Consider the following 18845-nt stretch of genomic DNA (forward strand, 5'->3'; position numbering starts at 1 on the left):
GTTCTGCGACTTTTCACTAGAGTAACCCTTCCAGTAAACTAACCAAATATAACTAGATTCGTGTCGCGCTGGTAATTATGACACTTACGCTAAATCACGTCACAGTACAGCAGCCATAGCGCTTTGTCCCAAGGCATATCCCAATTCCCGCCGCTATTATCACCCACAGTATCACCACCTGTCCTCACAGTTCCAATCTACCGCCCATCGCCCGGTGCCCCCAATTCCATGCACCTGACCGACAGCCCCGTTCCATTGACGCTATCTGTCGGCAGCCTATTGAACGGCCATCCGCCGCCGTTATCTCGCCAGCACGGGCCGTACCGATCCCACTATCTGTGTACGTAAACCAACGGGCCACCGAGACTGTGTACAGTGCGTGCACGTATACGTAACCGTGTGTGTTGCGTATAATGTGTGCAGTGCTGGTGGACGGGCCGGTGGCATAAGGGAGGAAACGGCCAATCTGCACAGTGGGATGCTCCGCACAATGAGGTTGTGATGGCAGTGGGATCAGATAGTGTGGAATACACTGGCTTTGTTTTTTATGAATAGAATACCCACAACGGAAGAGCGCAAGGACGTTGATAGCGAACGAACGTTTCCATGTGGTGACACTGAAGCCAAGCATTCATACCAACAGTGAATCGAGGAAAGCAGCCTAAAGTAAACAATGCAAAGTGCAATGTGTAACAGCATTGCTCATCCCAACCTATCAAGGAAAAAAACATTTGACTCACACTTATGCCGGGCAGCCCTGGCAACTACTGGTAGCTTGGTGACTCATGTGTCTTCTGTCACCGATAGTTCTGTATATTGTGTTTCGTTAGCTCTGGCGAGTTGCGTGCCGTATCGCCCCCGAGGCCGGTCACTCACCGATGGTGCAGGTGCAGGTCTCGCGTCCGTTGGTCATGCCGCAGTGACCGTTGTTCTGGCACGGGTTGGTGATGCACGGCTGGACCGACACCTCACAGCGCTCGCCCGAGAAGCCCTCGGGGCACAGACAGACGGTCCGCTCGCCGGTCCAGTCCTCCTGGCACACGCCGCCGTTATCGCAGAGGTGCTCCGGCCGGGAGCACAGCGGACCTGCGGCGGGAGCACAGCGTTACAGGGAGCACAGTGGACCTGCGGCGGGAGCACAGCGTTACAGGGAGCACAGCGTTACAGAGAGCACAGGATTACAGGGAGCACAGCGGACCTGCGGCGGGAACACAGGGTGCACTTTTTAAATGAAGCACTTAGAGTTTAAAGTTTTCATGCCTAGTTCAACTTAGATTCAGTTATCAAGTTGTTAAATACGCCTGACAAACATCAAGTGTACACGTGGGAGCCATGGCGTGGAAACTTATCGCCTCGACAAACTTATCGTCTTTCATCCTCGGCGCGTTTCGAAACTGCTATTTACTCGCACCGACGCACACTTTCCAGGGCTAGTGCCACACCGTCCAGTCAAAAGGAGCGCATGGTGACAAACTGCCGTAAGCCGTTTTCACTCACTAACGAGAACTCTGCGTCCGACCCACATATTGCGGAGTGTGTGCAGACAAACATCCCAGCTTCACAGACCGGCAGCGGGGAGGGGTCGCGTCCCGTGACCCGCTGAGGAGATGCCGAGATGACGAGGTGGGGGAGGGTCACGGACAGACACAGGTCGTGACCCCTGGCCTCGGCGGCCGTCAGAGAGCAGTAACGTTTCTCAGGGGCGCGGCTGGAGTGTCAAAACACCCCAGCATGCTCAGCAGCGGCGGCAAAAGGCACCTCTACAGGAAATCTGCGCACGCGGCTGCATTCAGTAACAGGATTAGGCGATTTTCCTCAGTGAGTGCCCAGCAATTGATCGGCAATGTTTCTAAACTTAACCTTATTTCTAAGCTCATGCTAGATAAAAGAAAGATGTACTCGTGCCAAACGCGCACTCCTGACTTCTAAACGATTTGAGAAGCTATTGCGGGAAGGAGCAGCGCTTGTGGCGACTTACTTCCACACATATTCTGGCAGCAGAGAGGAAAACTCACCACTCACAGCGTTTGAGGACATCGTGAGCCTCATAAAACATAAATTTTCAAGCACACAAGACCAGATGCTGCTAAAAAGGTAATACCATAAACGAGCGCTTATTAAAAAAGAAAAAAGTTAAGGCGTCAAACTTCTGAAAGCTAGCCATTCCATCTCATTTTCAGGCAGAGGCACAATGCCGCAAAAACCGTTCGGGCTTCCCTGACAGCCCTGCCCAGGTGCTGCGGCTTCAGTAATCAATCGTTCCCTGACCCCGCCTCGGCCACCTTCCACTCCGGGGTCACCAAAGAAGCACCGGCGCTGCGAGCGGCGCATACGCGGGACGCCAGGTTTTCCCGATAGTCTACAGACACCGTTGACCGTTCTTCTATTGTTCATCCGTTCATCAAGCGGAAACACCGTCTGCCATCTGCATTGTCGGCTCACCAACCGTGACAAGTGACTTCACCTAACCGTTCTTTATACCTAATAATCGCAAAACATACCTCAGAGGACACCCGAAAAAGCGTGACGACGTTTAGACAAAGGAACGCCCTCTTCAGTCCCACTGTGCCTGCCCAGGCCCACATAACAGCTCATGAAGACACATACCAGCATTGTCACGGCCAAATTAACCGCTCCTTTGAACGACCACCCTGTAATTACAAACCATTAGAAAACGGAACAATGGGAGTGTGGCGATGGCCTGTGGTCCACTGGCGTCCACCTCCACTGACACGGATTTAGTCACGGGTGTCAGTCGGTGTCACGGGTGTCAGTCGGTGTCAGAGGTGTCGGTCCGTGTCACGGGTGTCGGTCCGTGTCACGGGTGTCGATCCGTGTCACGGGTGTCGGTCCGTGTCACGGGTGTCGATCCGTGTCAGAGGTGTCACTCCGTGTCAGCCGCGGGCCGCCGCGCTGCTCACCTGCGTCGATCTCGCAGTCGTGGCCCTCGTAGCGGCGCGTGCAGCTGCACATGTAGTCGGTGCCGCCGGCCAGCGTCGTGCAGCGCGCACCGTGCCGGCACGGCTGGTAGAAACACGGCGACGGGTCGCCGTCGTTGTAGCCCTCTGAGGAAGGGAGGGGTAGGCGTCAGTGGGGCGGAGGGGACGATAGGGTAGTGGCTGCTTACTGCAAGACATAAGGCGTAAAAAAAGACAATCTTACTTTATGGCCATACGAAAAGTTGAGCTCAGACTGTAGAAGCACCGATGATACTTTAAAGTGAGCGTTGCTCCCACGGTGACTTCAGCTATTGCCTGGTTCTTTTCCTGTTGTGCCGTGACAGACATTTGCTTTACGCCCTCACAACGGGCAGTAAATATGTATCCTAACAGTCCAGAGGTGCAGTATGTATATGTATTTATGTATTTGTACGTATTTACGATCGTGGGCGATCCACACATGGCGTGGCGATGTTGAGCACCTGTACCGAGGGCTCCCTAAGCATGTTGCCACTGGACTAAGTGTCGAATCACGCCCTCGCCCCAGCCGGGCGCGGTGCACCGGGAGCTGGATGTTGTTTTGGGTCACACCGCCCACCGCCCGTATGCGCCACGAAACGTCTTAGCAGCGCCTGTCCACCGGCCGTGTTATTGAATAGCCGGGACAGTCGGGCTCGGGTGCCGGTAAATACTCGTCGCTACCGGCCTGTTTTGTTGCCAGAGTGGGAGATTGGTTGCCAGGATTGCATATTGGTGAGCCTGTTTGTGGACAGGTATTTGATAAGGAAGTATATATAGGTAACTGTTCTTACTGCCAGCACGCGAAGGATGTTTGACATAGCTGTTGTGCACGTCTCGGAACACTGCCTGGGAGCTGGCAGCGGTGTGACGTGAGCGATCCACACACCAGCGAGCGCCGCCAGCTCGCGCTGAGCCGGTACCGCTATCGGAGCACCGGCAGCCGCTGCGTGCTGTTAGACGGTAGGTGAGAACCGTGGAGCCCGGAGTGCAGGGAACAAACACTCCGGGGAACGACAAAATTACATTTTCTCTGAGGTTATCGGTCATGCCAAAACCTCGGCCAAAGTCTGGTCAATGGTCATGTCAGCAGCACGACAAAAGTATAGAAGTCTTGCAAGATTACGAAGTCTTGCGCCTATTTTAGTTTTACTTTAAAGGAAATAGTTCACTTTTTAACATGGGTTTTGAACTGGAATAGCAGTTCCGTAGCCTGGGCTGAGACGAGCATAAATCAGGAGCTTTTACAGCCCAACGATCACCCTAGGCAAAGATATTCTATTTCTCGTCCCGCAAAAGGTGTCTTGCGTTGAGGATGTGTGCCTTGCATATATTTCCATCCAGTATGAAAAGAGCATGGGTACCGAAAATTCTTCAAAAACTAGAGAAATTATCTACGAGAACTCTAGAGAAATTCTCGTACTGATCAATATTCAATAAGGACATTCAGCAGCAGCAGATCGCCCAAATGCCGGTGGCCGCGATAATTTCTCTAGTTTCTGAAGAATTTTCGGGACCCATGCTCTTTTCATACTGGATCGCGGGTGCCTTACAGAGACTGAAAAGTTCTTCCTATATCAAAATATAAAAAATAATCTTTTGTTATAAATAGGTTTTATTTTCTTTGCTGATCATTTTGAACATAAAAAATCATAAATCAATTGCAAAAAAAATAATTTCGTGAAAGTGAACTATTTCCTTTAAACGTTTGTAGCAAGCAACGGTTAAAGGGACTATCCCACCTTTAACATGGGGTTTGAGTTGAGATAGCCAAGTTTGCGGCGAGGTTCAGAAACCATTATCCTTCTAGGTTGCAACCCCCGCGGCCTCTTGGTGTTGAAGAAATTCGTTCCCTTCATTTGAAAATGGGCCTTGTACCTACAAGGCCCTATCTTCAACATGGAGCGACCGTTAGTGTGACGTCACCTCGTTTAGTCATTCTAATTTAAATGGGTTTGTTCGTTGCAAAATCGCTTAAAACTTGGTCTGAACTTTGTTGTGGTGCCTACAGAGTAAAAAGAATCAGCTTTATGACAGTAATGTGGCCTGGGGAAGGAGGTAATTTTGGGCTGTGACGTCACATATTTGAAAGTTTGTGTTTGGAATATGGGAAGCCTAAGATGTTTAATGAAAAATAAATGCCAGAACCGTGTTCCTGGTCATCCACTCTATAAAGTCGGGCACAATTTAACTGGTTTTAACAACATTTTAGAAGGTGGAATAGTTCGGTCCCGTAGCTCAGTCGGTAGAGCGTTGGACTCCGCGTGGTGAGAGCACGTGTTCCCGGTTACAACAGTCCGGGTTCGAAGCGCGACGGGCGCTTGACGTTTATGGGCCTCCTGACAGGTATGGTTGCGGTTGGTGGCAGGCCGTAGCCAGGCGAAGTCAGTGAGGGGACCGGCCGTGCGCGGCTTTGTGCGCACGTTAAACTTTGGACTCTAAATTCTGCCATAGAACCGGAATTGCGCGATCGGAGGGTAGAGGGCAGGGTTAACGCAACAAGCTTTGCTTAGCGGGGACTCTGTCCTTGTGAATCCTTCCAATCAAAAGGTTCGGACTAAATTTATAAAAAAGTCCCTTTAATAGGGAACCGTTTTTATAAAACCAGGCAGCATTTAAGCAGTGGCGACCGGTGTCATAGCTTATGGAAGTGTCCTGTCCTTTTTTCTTGTGAATTTGGTGGAGTTTATGTCATTTAAAAGTTAAAGCCGCTTCACTGGTGTTGCTTTACATTTAATTTCCGCCGCTTCGATACATAATTTTGTCGCGATATGAAGACGATATTCCCTATCGGGTGAAAATCTTCTGGCGGACTTGGCCCCGGTGGTGCCGATTGCATTGCAATGACACGAGTTGTGTCACCGGAGTTTGCTTAGCCTTGTTCGTGAATACCGCAGTGTAATCCGTAACTAATCACACACCAAGATCTCATGGTGCTGGGTGACGCCATTTTTATCCAAGGTAAGACCACAACCAAATTTTAACACAATCTTTTGTTCAGATCAACTCGTTCGGCTTGCCAAGCCTTTGAGATGGAGTAACAAAGGTACAAGATGTCGCGCCTCATAATTCCCGCAGAACCAACACGACTTTTCCAAAACCCGTTTCGTTTCGTTTCGTGTGACGAAACTAGATCAGCACTCATAGCAGAAATTTCTACAATTTGACTTGATCTTGCCCGATAAAGTTGAGCTTACAGATCTTGCGAAGAGAAACACACAGAGGAGCTGAGCAAAGAAAAATACTAGATCAGGGAAAATTACGTTTGTCAGCTGTCAAGAGTTGGCAATAGGGTTGGGACCTATCTGCATGCTCTGTATGTTTTGGTAAAATAAAAAAGCTCAGAATTTTTAATGATTTAATTTAAAATCACTTTGTTAAAAAATGCCTAGTTAGTTCAGAAATTAATTATCTGTGGCTGAAAACAACTTGCTTCTGATTGGTCGGGCTAATCATGACGTCACATGTAGGTATATAACTGTCTGTATATTTGGCGCAGTTGAGACATACATTTTCTATGTATTTTCCTATGGTAAATCGGAGTGATTGGTCGTGTTTTCAGTGTCTCTTTATTTTGCGCTGGTATTGCGTGGCTAAGAAGTTTTATCAAGAATGGCATATACTAAAATGTTCCTTTAATAATGGAGCTTCAATATCTGTGAGTTTTATTGGCAAGCGAAAACTGATTTCGCTGTTATTTTATCTGGAAATTACTCATTTTTTTAGGTCAATATTCAAAATATTTTACGGGAACAAGTTGGCACTTTTCTTGATTTTTGCACTCAAATCGCGTGCGATTCAACTGTATTGGAACTTGCAAAGAAGCTTGGTGATTAATTAACTGTGTTGTTATGGCACTGTTTGCAAAGCATGGATAATGAAACTCTGCCAAAGACTTAGCTACATAGCAATGCCTCAAGTAATACGCAGGAGGAACAGAATTCAGAGTCCGATCGAGAAGAATCGGTGCAAACGCTACGAAGACCAGACAGCTCTGATACAATAGCTAGTCGTCTCACTACTCTCACTCCATTAGACCAGCTGATTCCTGACAGCACCGACTCGGATGCAAAGATGGAGCTCATCTTCCAAGCCAGAAACCAGTTCTTTGATGGAAGATGTGATGCTGCCTCTGTCTCTGCTTTGTTGGCCACTTTGGACGGGGCGGAGCTCCGCTCCTTGCGTGAGCGGTTATTCGCCTGTCATCCTATGTATCCTATGTATCCTATGTACATGTTTGTATGTCCTATGTATGTTTGTTTTAAAAACGTTGCAGCGGCGCTGGGAACTGCAGTCTTAGATCTGGGTATGTTTGGCATCTGCAACTCTTCAAATACACATTAACCCTATTTCGGACGGGGAGACCTTTCAGGATTTTCTTGTACAATTGCCAAACGCCGCGAGACATTCAGCTCATATTTGGTGACTTTTCCTAAATGCTCATTGCGCACATCTCAGCAAAAAAAAAAAAAATGCCGGGTCAGGTCAGGTCAGGTAACCAGAGCGGGTTTGTTGACCCCACCTCAGAAAAGTTTGCAAACACGTCAGAGCTTGAGTTTTTCACGAAGTTATTTCCTCTCATCAAGTCTTCAAAACAGTACCTACCTGCAGTATGTGTCGTTTGTATATCTCAGAATTTTTGATCTGTGACCTGAGGTTAGGTCAGAGTCGTGACCTTTACATTGCAAGCCTATGGAAAAGTATTGAAATGCGACCTGCACCTCGAGTAAACGAGTCAAAACCACCCAATTCTTTAAGAATTATGACAAATTATCTTATCTGTAATGATCCAGGTGCCATTTACTGACAGGGACACCGGAGAGGGTTATCTGAGCCGAGATCATGTGAGGTGATATCTACCATACATCAATGCTCACAATAGGTACTTACAATATTGACAATGCGTTTGCTTACAACACTTACAATACTTACGATGAGACCAGCAAGCACTCTGCCGTTACAGTTCTAACTTCTGCTTCGAAAAACGACGTTACACACATTCGCTGCCAGCATAACATGTATTGTTTGACAGTAACAAAATACAATTGACATCTGAACCCCAAACGGACCGCCATCCACTCAAATTTTATAACCCTGACCGGTCAGGGGGCGAATGGAGGTCATTTCCTGGGCATTACACTCAGCCCTTGCACAAAATATCTCACCTCACAGTGATCATTACAACAATAGCACCGACTTGATAGTGGATTTCAAAGTACTTGCATCAGCTCTTCCTGCTATTGCAGACGATCATCTCCTCAGGGTAATGTTGTTCGGGACATGAACGAAGATCGTTTTCGGAGTTTCATAAGTGCTACTGCAACAGCCTGGCACAAAACAGGACTTGTACGCTCTTCTCTGCACTTTGCCCTTCAGTATATCACAAAAGAATTGTTTAGAATCCATCTTACGCTTCTTTCACAGTCTCCCTTGCCACCGTAGGGCGTAGATAGATTGCTGTTGCTGGTAAGTTAAGGCACGGTAGATAGAAATTACCTCGGTTCTCAACGCCTTAAGTTATTTTCATAAAAAAGAACAAATAAATGATCAATAAGATGACAGGAATGTAAACATTTTAATCGTAAAGTAGTCCAAATATTGGAATGAGCTTTTGCTTTTCAGCATCCTCCGATTCATCATCTTTATCATTTGAAAATTCGAGGTACATAAAATGTTTATCACGCGCTCATGTTAAGTGGGAATATAGTACACGGCAGACACATCAATTTTTGACACTGAACATTTCATCCGTAAATGTTTTAGCATAATTTAAAGTTAAAAACAGCGCGAATGGCAGAGTGAAGCAAACAACATCTTTCACCCATTGATATAACATGTAAACTGTGGTGCGCCAGATGCGCCATTATTTGTCAACCGCAGAAGGTGACATGTGACGTAACAGCATCAAGAGCATCTTTTTTCAAGAACTTTTCAAAACAAGTTTCCTATCTTTCTTCCCCCATTTCTCTCAGCTTATTGATTTTATGAGGCAATGGTATGCACCATAAATTCTGTGAAAATAGTTTGATCATTTTCATGCATTCTTAAAAAATCGAGTTCCCAACCCCATTGTGCAAAGGAAAACCACGCGGTTCCTAAAGATTCGTGTTCTGTGTCGCAGTTTCTGCACAAATTACTCCGATTGCCGGGAAAATTATCTCAGGCCAGCTCATTCAGGATTGGAATGTGACAGACATTTCCAGCCTGCGGCCACCTGAGTCACTATTATAGCATATGGGTACGTTTTCGTTTTCAACCACGAGCCGTCAACTATAGCCCACACAGTCATCCCGAAGGACCCACCCCAGTCCGAAACTCGACGTTACCCTCCAGGAGCTCACGTACACCCACCGCAGCCCGTCCCAGTCAGCCCTGCCCGGCGCCCGCCTGACCGGTACTTACCGCAGCTCTCTGTGTCGGGCAGCGTGCAGCGGCCGCGCTCCACGCGGAAGTCCTGCGCCGAGCGGTCATCGAGCGGCACGTTGGGCCCGCTCAGCAGGCAGCCCTTGAAGTTCCTGCCGATCAGCTGGTCGGAGGCGGCCAGCGCGGCGGCCAGCACGGGCGCGCGCACCGGCGGCCGCTCAGAGGCCACCAGCGCCGCCTCCCTGCCGTCCACGCGCAGCGTCAGCCGGCCGAGCCGGTGGCTCAGCTCGACACGGTGCCACCGGTTGTCGTTGAGCCCGGCGCCGGCGGCCACCTCAAAGTCCTGGCCGGCGGCGCGCACTATGAGCCGCAGCGTGCCGTTGGCCAGCAGGTCCAGCTCGAGGCTGTCGGCCTGGCCATGCTGCTCGAGCAGCGAGCCGGCGCCGCACGAGCGGAAACTCAGTCCGGTGAGGCCGCGCAGCTCCCCGGCGCCGCCCGTCACCCTCACATACGAGCTGCCTTTGAACGTCACCAGGCCCGGAGCGGTCTGAGCGGTCACCAGGGCGGCGCACAGCAGCACAGAGGCGCCGCACACACAACCTGAAACGGACCAGAGGGAGAGGGCGGTCAGACCAGGGGCGGCAGTGAGACAGACAGACAGACAGACAGACAGACAGACAGACAGTCAAACAGACAGACAGACAGACAGACAGACAGACAGTCAGACAGCAGACCGGGTCAGCTAGCAGGCAAGTGAGGGTCAACTGAAGGTCAAAGAAGGGGGGCACTGACGTCCATCTTACCTAGATTTAGTTGGGAATAGCCCAAATGAGATCAGGGAAGTTAAAACCCTATAGACGCACGCAAACATTCTTCACTTGCGGATAATTTCGTTTTTTATTGCAAGTTCCCGACGCGGTTTCGTGCAGACAGCGGATCAGAAGCGACTGCGTACCTTTCAGCGAACAATACCGCAAACAAACAGCGAAGCAGTGTGAATATTGACTGATACGGCAGATATCCTGAAACTTGATCGGTAAAAAACAACAACACCCAGACAGCTCATTCCGAGAGCTCCTGAAATCTCAGAAAACGGCAGGGCGATTAGACCGTATACCGCTTCGTCAATTACGTTCTGTTGCATGCTGTGATTATTCACTAATTGACATGCGTTCCGAGTGCACGAACCGGAACCGCATAATTGAATCCTCCTCTTAGCCTCTTCGACACGCACCACAAAGCGCAATACGCTTCAGTGAGCGTAAGCTCTGCCTGCTAAATATTGCAGCTTTGCTGCTAAATATTTGGGTTCAGGAAACTTCAGGCTATATCATATCAGATTGCTGGGGCGATATACCAAAACTGAGCCGGCCGAGCGACTGACGCGGAGTCTCACACGTTCTCATTTCGGGATTAATCTATAAATCACTTTGTTCCTTGTACAGTTGTCTATCTGCCGATCTAAAGGTACATATATTCAATATTCATTCGGTGGAAGTTACCTAATACGCAATGGACCCACAACGTCGATAACCGCCCTACGCCAACAGGCAATTTCACGGTCCAATTCCAATTCCAAACACATGCCGTGAATCACAAAGTGAGGACACGCATATAGCCAAAAGGTTTCCTACCAGTGTACCAAGAGAGCTTTCAAATTTTACAGCACTGTACAAGTGTACAATCGACACGGGCCACGGCCAATTGAGTGTTACCTATGAAATAATATACTATATAGCACTGCTAATGTAGCAGCTCTCATCCGTTCTCAGTAATGGCCAAGACTGATGTGCAGGTAGGTGCTAAAGATGCGCAGAGCGAACAAAAACGCTCTTTACCCCAAGTGATACAATGATGGATGAATGGTATGTAGAGGTCTATGAATGATGCTATCAAATAGTTTAGTTCCCTCGGGATCAAAGCATGCCCCCTTGCAAATTCAGAACACAACGGTTGCACATAAAAATTTCGAGTATTCCAATGCAGAGATGAGCCAAAACGGCTTATTTAGGCTGGAGACTTCCACACGCGGGTAAGTCGCGTGTAAGTGGTTTGCGGGTAAGTTGGCGTTTATCTCGCGTTTAAGTCGGCGGGTAACTTTGCCCGGAGACTTCCATCTGCGGGTAAATAGTTTGTTCGCTAAGTTAGCGAACGAACTTACGCGCGAGCCACCCCATGTATTAAGTTCGCGGGTATCTTTTCGGTGGTGCTTTTTTGGGTCCTTAGGGGGTTTTAAAAGTTTATTTCTGTGCAAATTTTATGTGCAAGTGATAGACAATAGTGCAATCATCTAGTTCTGGCTTTTTCAGCCAGTTCGGCCTAGCCGTTCGGCTGCTAAGATTAGACGAATTTGAGGTCACCTTTTCATACTCGTACATAGTAGGTACTGAGGCCAGTTTTACCAACAGCAAAATAGCCGCCTGGCGGAATTTTTCGCCTAAAGGCCGATTCACATACGGATCGAGAGCGGTAAAGCCCTATCCGCTTACGTGCTTATCGCGTTTACACTCCGTATGTGAAACGGTCTTTAGGTAAAAAATTCCGCCAGGCGGCAATTTTTCTGTTGGTTAAACTGACCTCTGTGCTTGTTGAGGGGTTACAAATTACGTATTTCATCACTGCAAGTATCCAGATGTTTTCAACAAGTCATACATGAGTAATCAGAGCAATATTTGAGTTGACAGAATTGAGGATGTAGGACTCAAATTTTCAAATACGGAGGTATTAGTCTATTTCCATCGCACCTATCTCCTTGCCACCAGCTGCTATTTCGTAATCTTCGGGATAGTGAGATGGGATTCGTATCGCATCCGAAATAATGTGATCGTCGAGCCAGCCGGCTAGTGTCGGGCCCCTGTCGTCGCACTTCGCGTTACGTGTCAGTGGGGCGAGGACCAGCTCAGTGGAAGCAATACGAGTGTCCGGTCAACAACCATGGACAGGAAGAAGAGGAGCAGAAATTTCAGTAGTAGAGACATGCATTTGTTAGCCGATGTCATGAAGACTGAAGTAAAAGTCATCGAAAATAAGCGACACGATGGAAGGAGTAATGAAGAACGAAAACGGTCTTGGAAGAACATTGTTACAGCCTGTAATGCAAGGTCAGAAGAAAAATGGGACTAGAAACAGCTGACACGGCTCTGGAGAGATATGAAAAGGACGGCCAAAAAGAACCATTAGCGGTTTTAACGGCAGCAAATGGGCACTGGTGGTAGACCGGATCCTGCGCCGTTGGAACGTCAGCCACCCCCGCGACACGCACATATTAAACTGATCACTCGGTGATAATCGTCATTTGTGTGGCATTGAATTGGACACCGACGACGCCTCACCGGTGAAGTGACGGGGCGGGGGTGAGGACGGGGGGTGACGGAGACGAACCGACGAGGGCAGACGAGTAATCTGAGATACGGCTGTTGCAAGATCATGCAGTAGACTGGCGGTCGGCCATACAGAGTGAAATAACACAAGGCGATTAGCATTATTGATGCTGATTGGCACGGCTTCAAACGCTGTTCTGGTTAGGTTAACCCGCGCCCAGATGGGGTCTGCCGAGCAGCGTGGTCTGATGGGGGGGGGCCATTTTGGCCCCCCCCCTCAGATCTCGAGAACCACGCAACATAGCGACAAGCGGTAAACGGTGTTGGATAGCCCCAACGGGGAACTACCTTGTGACCCAATTTCATTGACCTCGGTCAAACCGATGACGTCACAGGTCAGGTCAAAGGTCGAATTTTCACCGTTTACAGGCATTTCAAGAAATGCGTTTTAAAATCGTGTAAAATGCATTTCATTGAAAATCATCGATGGGGAAATGTTATTCAAACACATATTTTGCTATTTGAGGTCACTGATACCAGGTCAGGTCACAGAGGTCAGGTCACTGGGGGGTCACAATATGAAAGTGTCGTGTGATACATGTTTTATGGTCCATTTTACATGACAAATGCGATTATGTGGGTCAGACAGACTTTAGGGCCAGCTTAGGTCACGTTTTGGTCAAGGTCAGGTCAAGGTCAGGTCAAGGTCAGGTCAAATTAGGTCAAATTTCAAAGTTGATATTTTTGCATAAAATGGGTATCGATTCGATGCAGCTCGTCACGGGGAGTTCAATGGTGGTCTCCGTTTTGCGCTACGAGCTCTAGAATTGCTAAAAATTGAGTTCAAAAATTTGACGTCATCAATTTTTAACAGTTTTTTTCGCTATAACTTGGCCAAAAAAAGAGGTATCGATCTAAAATTTGGTATGTATATCGAAGAGCGCAGGGACTATCACATATATTCCGGTTTTTTCGAAATTCGAAAAATTTTGGAAATTTTTTGAGTTTTTCTAAAAAAATCATTTTTTTTTTATTTTTGGGGGTCAAAATCCCAAAGTTTCGAAAATCCGAGATAGCAGTTTTGTAGCGCCGTCTTTTCTCTACACAACCACATAAAGAACTTTAAAATTGCTTGTTAACTGTAGAATTGGTGAGCGTTTCAAGATGTCATGTTTTTTGCTCATTTTTACTCGAACATGACCTCAGTTTGACCTCAATAACTCCTGACCTGAGGTGACCTGTGACTTGAAATTTTGTGTGAAGGTGTCAAATTGATGCCCGGTAAGGTACCCAAAATTTGGCGGCGCTGCGCGCCGCCGTTTTCTCGCTATTTAAGAAAAACCACAGGGGGGGGGGCCAAAATGGCCCCCCCCCCATCAGGGCGCGGGTTAATGCATCACCACATCCCATTGTTACGGCTGTACTCAATGCATGTGTAAAAACGCTGATTAGGGGCCACCGGTCCCATAAATAACGGAATTACGCACTTGTTCATTGGACCAGCTGATCGCCGCATCCCGATCAGCTGATCGGGAAGCCCTTTAAACTGGCGTGTAAGTCGGCATTTAAATATTTACACGCGTGTAGCTACCCACCAGTTAACCGCGGATGGAAGTCCCCGGGTAAAAGTTGGTGGGCAGCAACACGCGTGTAAGGAAGTTAGCCACCAAAATAAACGCGAGTTAACCGCAAACTGGAAGTCTCCAGCCTTAGTTTTTGATGTTTATCAATGGCACGGCACCCTAATTCGCCGAGGATAAAAATAGAATTCCTTCCTTATGCTTCCTCAAGGATTCGTGAGAATAAAGTAAACCAATTCTCCATGCAATCCATGTGAAAACAAATTTCCGAATAACTCCAGGTGTCAGGTGGATATTGCCCTGCTATCAGCTACCAGCCAGACGCCCAGGTCCGTTTGACAAATAACGATTTCTGCGGATGTGGCGGTCGAGTTCGCTTTCTGAGAAATGCCCGGAAGTCAGAGTGAAACGGTAGGTAGGTAATTTAGCATCACAGTGATTGAAGATAATCGGAATAGCATGGGACGGAAATAAATTAGAAAATGACCAGAGAAGGAGGATGCGTATGCAAGAAATGTCTGCAAGAATAGTACGGGATCAAATGAGTCAGCAGCAAGACGAAAAGAGCCGTAGGTCGTAGGTCCGGTGGTAGGTCCGGTGAACATTCGTCCGCTCAACTATTCGGTACGAGTGTGTGGTATGAAGAGATTCTCTGAAATGTCTAGCACTTCAGGCAGCGCTCGTGACCCATCCAACAACCGCTCTCAGTTCTCTGAACAGTTGTGGCTTTGAAACCGGTCGCTGTTTGTCGTCGGTGGCCGACATTTCTCCATTCCGTAACCGTCTCAATACGGTGTACCTACGGACTACGGATGGTCTCCCTGATGCTGGCACCCGCGAGACCGACAGACTGCCGGCACCGGGGTCCCGCTCGACGACTGCTGGAGGTCACGGAACCGTCTCCCTAATAGGGCGATCTGAAACGGCCCGGCCTGAGGCGCCCTACCACCGCTGCCAGTGCCGCCGGCAGCGACGCCGCTCCTTCGGGAGATTCCATGGCTCGTCTTGATCGGTGCACGGCAGGCCTGAGGCGCCGCACTGCGGTTCAGAGGAGCGCGGACGGCCGGGAGCGGCGCCCTGCACCCCACCTCTGTCCGGCGGCTCCTGCACCCCACCTGGTCACCCTGCAGCTCTGTCCGGCGGCGCCCGTCTGCAGCGTCCCCTCCTCTGCAGACCGGCCGTCCGCGTCCCGAGGAGCCGCCGGCAGCCCGAGGGGCCGTCATGAGCAGCAGGGCGGCACGGCCGCCACCAGCCGCACACCGGCCGGCCGGCAGTGCAGAGGCAGACGCCGCGCGGCGACGGACAAAGAGACGCCCCGGGCGCCGGCGGAGCGGCCCAAGGTCAGAGGTCAGCGCCGCGCCGCGCGGCGAGGGTCGCCAGTGCCACGCCGAGCGGCCGCCGGCCACCGGCAGGGTCGAGACGGGAGGGCCGGAGGAATGGAGCAAATTACTGCGAAGATCGAGAACCGAGGAACCGAGCTGAGGGCACAAAGGCACTGGGCGGATCACGAAACCTCCATGTCGAAACCTCCATGTCTGATTTGAGCTTTTATTTCATACTACCCTTCCGTCATCCCACACTTCACAGCCTCTATCGCAGTTCTGTCGATAGTTTTATCCGCGGGACCTGTCGTTAGCCAGCTGTGTAGGGACTGGTAGGTGTATGACCGGGACCTGCCACCGTCTGGCGACACACCTGACCGGCGGAGCCCGTCGGTCTCCGGCCAGTTCCCACGCTCCACCGCCGCCGCCGTGAAGCGTTTCCGCCGCCCCGCACGGCGTGTGACGTCACCGCCCAGTCCGGTGGCATTCCCCCACCACCGGGCGGGGAGGGGGGGAGGGTCGGCGAGCGGACGGTTTTCCTGCAGCGCGAGCGGCCGGCCCGGCGCGGCGGCTCGCAGGTGCCGCAGCAGGGCCGGGCACCGGTCGGAGCGCCGCCGCCCCGGCCGAATTCGGACGGACAGGGAGGGCTGACTGGGAGAGGCGGGAGGGCTTCAGGTTGGTGATGCAGCGGTACTGCAGAGAAGGTACAGATCGCTGTGGTCTGGAGAACTTCCTGGGACGGAAGCATATCGCGTGGAGCGAACACGCCATGCAGATTGCATAGTTGAGTCTGCCGTCTCTTTTCACTCACGCGAGTCTCCAACACACCGTCGCCTCCAAACCACCAGGCATAAAAATGCCAAACCAATTCCAGCAATAAGCACTGCACATCCATATATTTCCATGGCTGTTTTCCCGAGCCACCCTACCACAATCCATTCGGCGTTCATGACGATCAGAGAGTATCAGTGGTCACGGTGATCAGACTACTCCGAGATCGCCGTGAGAGTCCGGCCCGGGGCAGACACGACACTTTCCACCGCCGGCCGTCGCCTCCGGCATCGCCGTGGGAACTGAATCACGGGCGGACGATGGTCCTGTGCTCCCAGCCCATTCCCCACCAGTCCGACCCCTGAGAGCGGCGTCCGAGCCGCCGCGGTCCCTCTACCAGCTCCGTGATCCGGCGGACCCCACCTGAGCCGGCGAGTCGCCCTCCCCTCGCCCGTCAGTCGCCCCTCGTCCGCCACACGCGGCGCCGGTGTGGGAAGGGACAGGTAGCGAGGGGGGGGAGCGAGGGGAAGGACCGGGGACCGCGGGCACACACCTGCGCCGGCCTGTTCCCTCCCTCCCCCGCACGAGGCGGCCCGCGTGTAGCGGAGTTCGATTACCGAACAAATCAGAGACCGGGCGAGGCCAGCGGCCTGCGCCACATGACCGAGGCAGTCAGAGTTACAGCCGGAAAACAGCAGCCCTGGCGATGCGGACTCGACTGGCAGACCGCAGCCTTCGTGTCCGTCCTTGCTGCGCACGAGGCGCCGGCCGGGGCCCACTGGCGGTCCGCCGGGAGGTCGGACGGGCAGTGCACGCCCCACGGCGACATACCAGTCGGCCGCATTGTCCCACGCCCCCACGGCAGGTCCGGTTTCAGGTGCCGGCCCGGCCAATTCGGGCTGCTGTACGTGCAGTGTCGCACCGTGTTGCCGACAGGAAGAGGGGGAGGGGAGGGAGGGAGAGTGACGTGTCGAGAGTTCTGAGGTAGGCAAACGTTCCCTGATAGGGAAGGGAATGTTGAACTACTCAGGCCTCGAGAATGAATGCGTTGTGTGTGCGAATTCAAGGGTCTACTGAATCAGGTGTAAGTCTGAACAAAAGCGATGACTCTTCAGTCATCATTCAGGGCTGAGAATTTCCCATGCATCAGCGCTATGTCTACATGCTCAGGGTGGCGAAACATCCGATTGAGCGCTTGTGGGGCGGCAAGGTCGCTCGATATCACTTCAAACATTTTCTTCCTGTAAAAATATGACGCCCGTAACAAATAATTACAAAACCGAACAAAACTAATGTCTATAGCTAATAGGGCCATCCGAAAATACTAGTGGATAGTCTCAATACGGATTTAATGCGAACAAAATCCACCAGCGCGGCGGCTTGCGGAAGCCGTCTCGTCTCGCCGGAGTCCGAGGGAGCGCTGAGTCACCTGGGTGACGTCAGCGCGACGTCACTGTAGGTAGTAGGTACCAACGGTCGGCGCAGAGGCGGCGGGCGGGGACCACGGCGGTCCGAGCGGGGGGGACCACGGCGGTCCGCCACGGACCAAGGCCGGACCGGATCACGCAGCGCGACCCTAGCCGGGAGAGGGTAAGACCACGGAAGGTGATGTGAATGGTGAACGGCTATCCAACGTCCACTCACGGATGAGCGATACGGTGGAAACTCACTGAACACAGCAGAGCTCACCAAAATGACTTGGAGTTGGTAGGTGTATTTACAGCAGAAGGACCACTTTCAGAAGCCGGGAGCGGAGATGGAGGGATAGATTGGACGCTGACCATCCGGCGGCCTGGGACCCACCCGGCGCCGGACGCCGAGCCACTCCACTCCACTCGACTCGACTCCGGCGGCGGCGGCGGGTTAGTGACCTCCAGAGCGTAGCAGTCACCGGCGCCGGTCCAGCGGGCTCACACACTCTGCGCTCACTGGGCAGCGGCCATCACTGCTAACTGCACGTCACCCCTCCTCATCCGGCAGCAGGGAGCCGCTCGCGGTGCTGCAGGCTGCGGAGAGCGGCTTGCTAAACTCCTGGAGACGCTCTCTGAACTCCCTGAGTGGAGTCGCTCTCTGGACTCCCTGGAGTCGCTCTCTGGACTCCCTGGAGCCGCTCTCCGACTCTGGGCTCCCTGGAGCACTGAGCAGTGAACATCTATCTCGGCTCTCCTTACAGGAATCGTGAGCCAGTGGGCCAACTCGACCATAGGCGGCGGAACGGGGAGGGCACCGGGGCACCGTGCCCCACTTTGATTTTGGCATTTTAACATTAGCCCTATGGGCGTTACATGGAAAGAATGGGACCAAAAGTCGGCAGTGCCCCCCTTAATTGAAGTTGTTCCGCCGCTACTGAACTCGACAGCTCATCCTCGCATCCGTTCTGCCCTCGTGTCTCAGCCCAGGTCTTCCTTTAGGTTCGGACTTCTGACTTAGTCCACGGATATGCTGATTGCTGATCCTCCTCCCGGGAAGGGCCGCTGACCGGTCACTGAGGCCTCGCTGGTGAACATGGGTGAGGAAAATACCGGATACCAT

At 51.3% G+C, this 18845-nt stretch overlaps 1 protein-coding gene across 2 annotated transcripts in view; it reads right to left on the minus strand.

Moving 5' to 3' along the window:
• LOC122379367 (protein crumbs-like) overlaps positions 1-18845 on the minus strand; it is a 64608-nt gene that overhangs the window by 44248 nt on the left and 1515 nt on the right. For both annotated transcript variants that reach the window (XM_043361508.1, XM_043361509.1), the window contains exons 2-4: positions 9360-9920; positions 2922-3065; positions 877-1086 (exon numbers count right to left, since the gene is read on the minus strand). In XM_043361508.1, the coding sequence (XP_043217443.1) occupies positions 877-1086; positions 2922-3065; positions 9360-9920 (915 nt within the window). The remainder of the gene's footprint in view (positions 1-876; positions 1087-2921; positions 3066-9359; positions 9921-18845) is intronic.

This window comes from Amphibalanus amphitrite, unplaced genomic scaffold (assembly GCF_019059575.1).
Source record: "Amphibalanus amphitrite isolate SeventyFive unplaced genomic scaffold, NRLGWU_Aamphi_draft 000076F_arrow, whole genome shotgun sequence".
Lineage (NCBI taxonomy): Eukaryota > Metazoa > Arthropoda > Thecostraca > Balanomorpha > Balanidae > Amphibalanus > Amphibalanus amphitrite.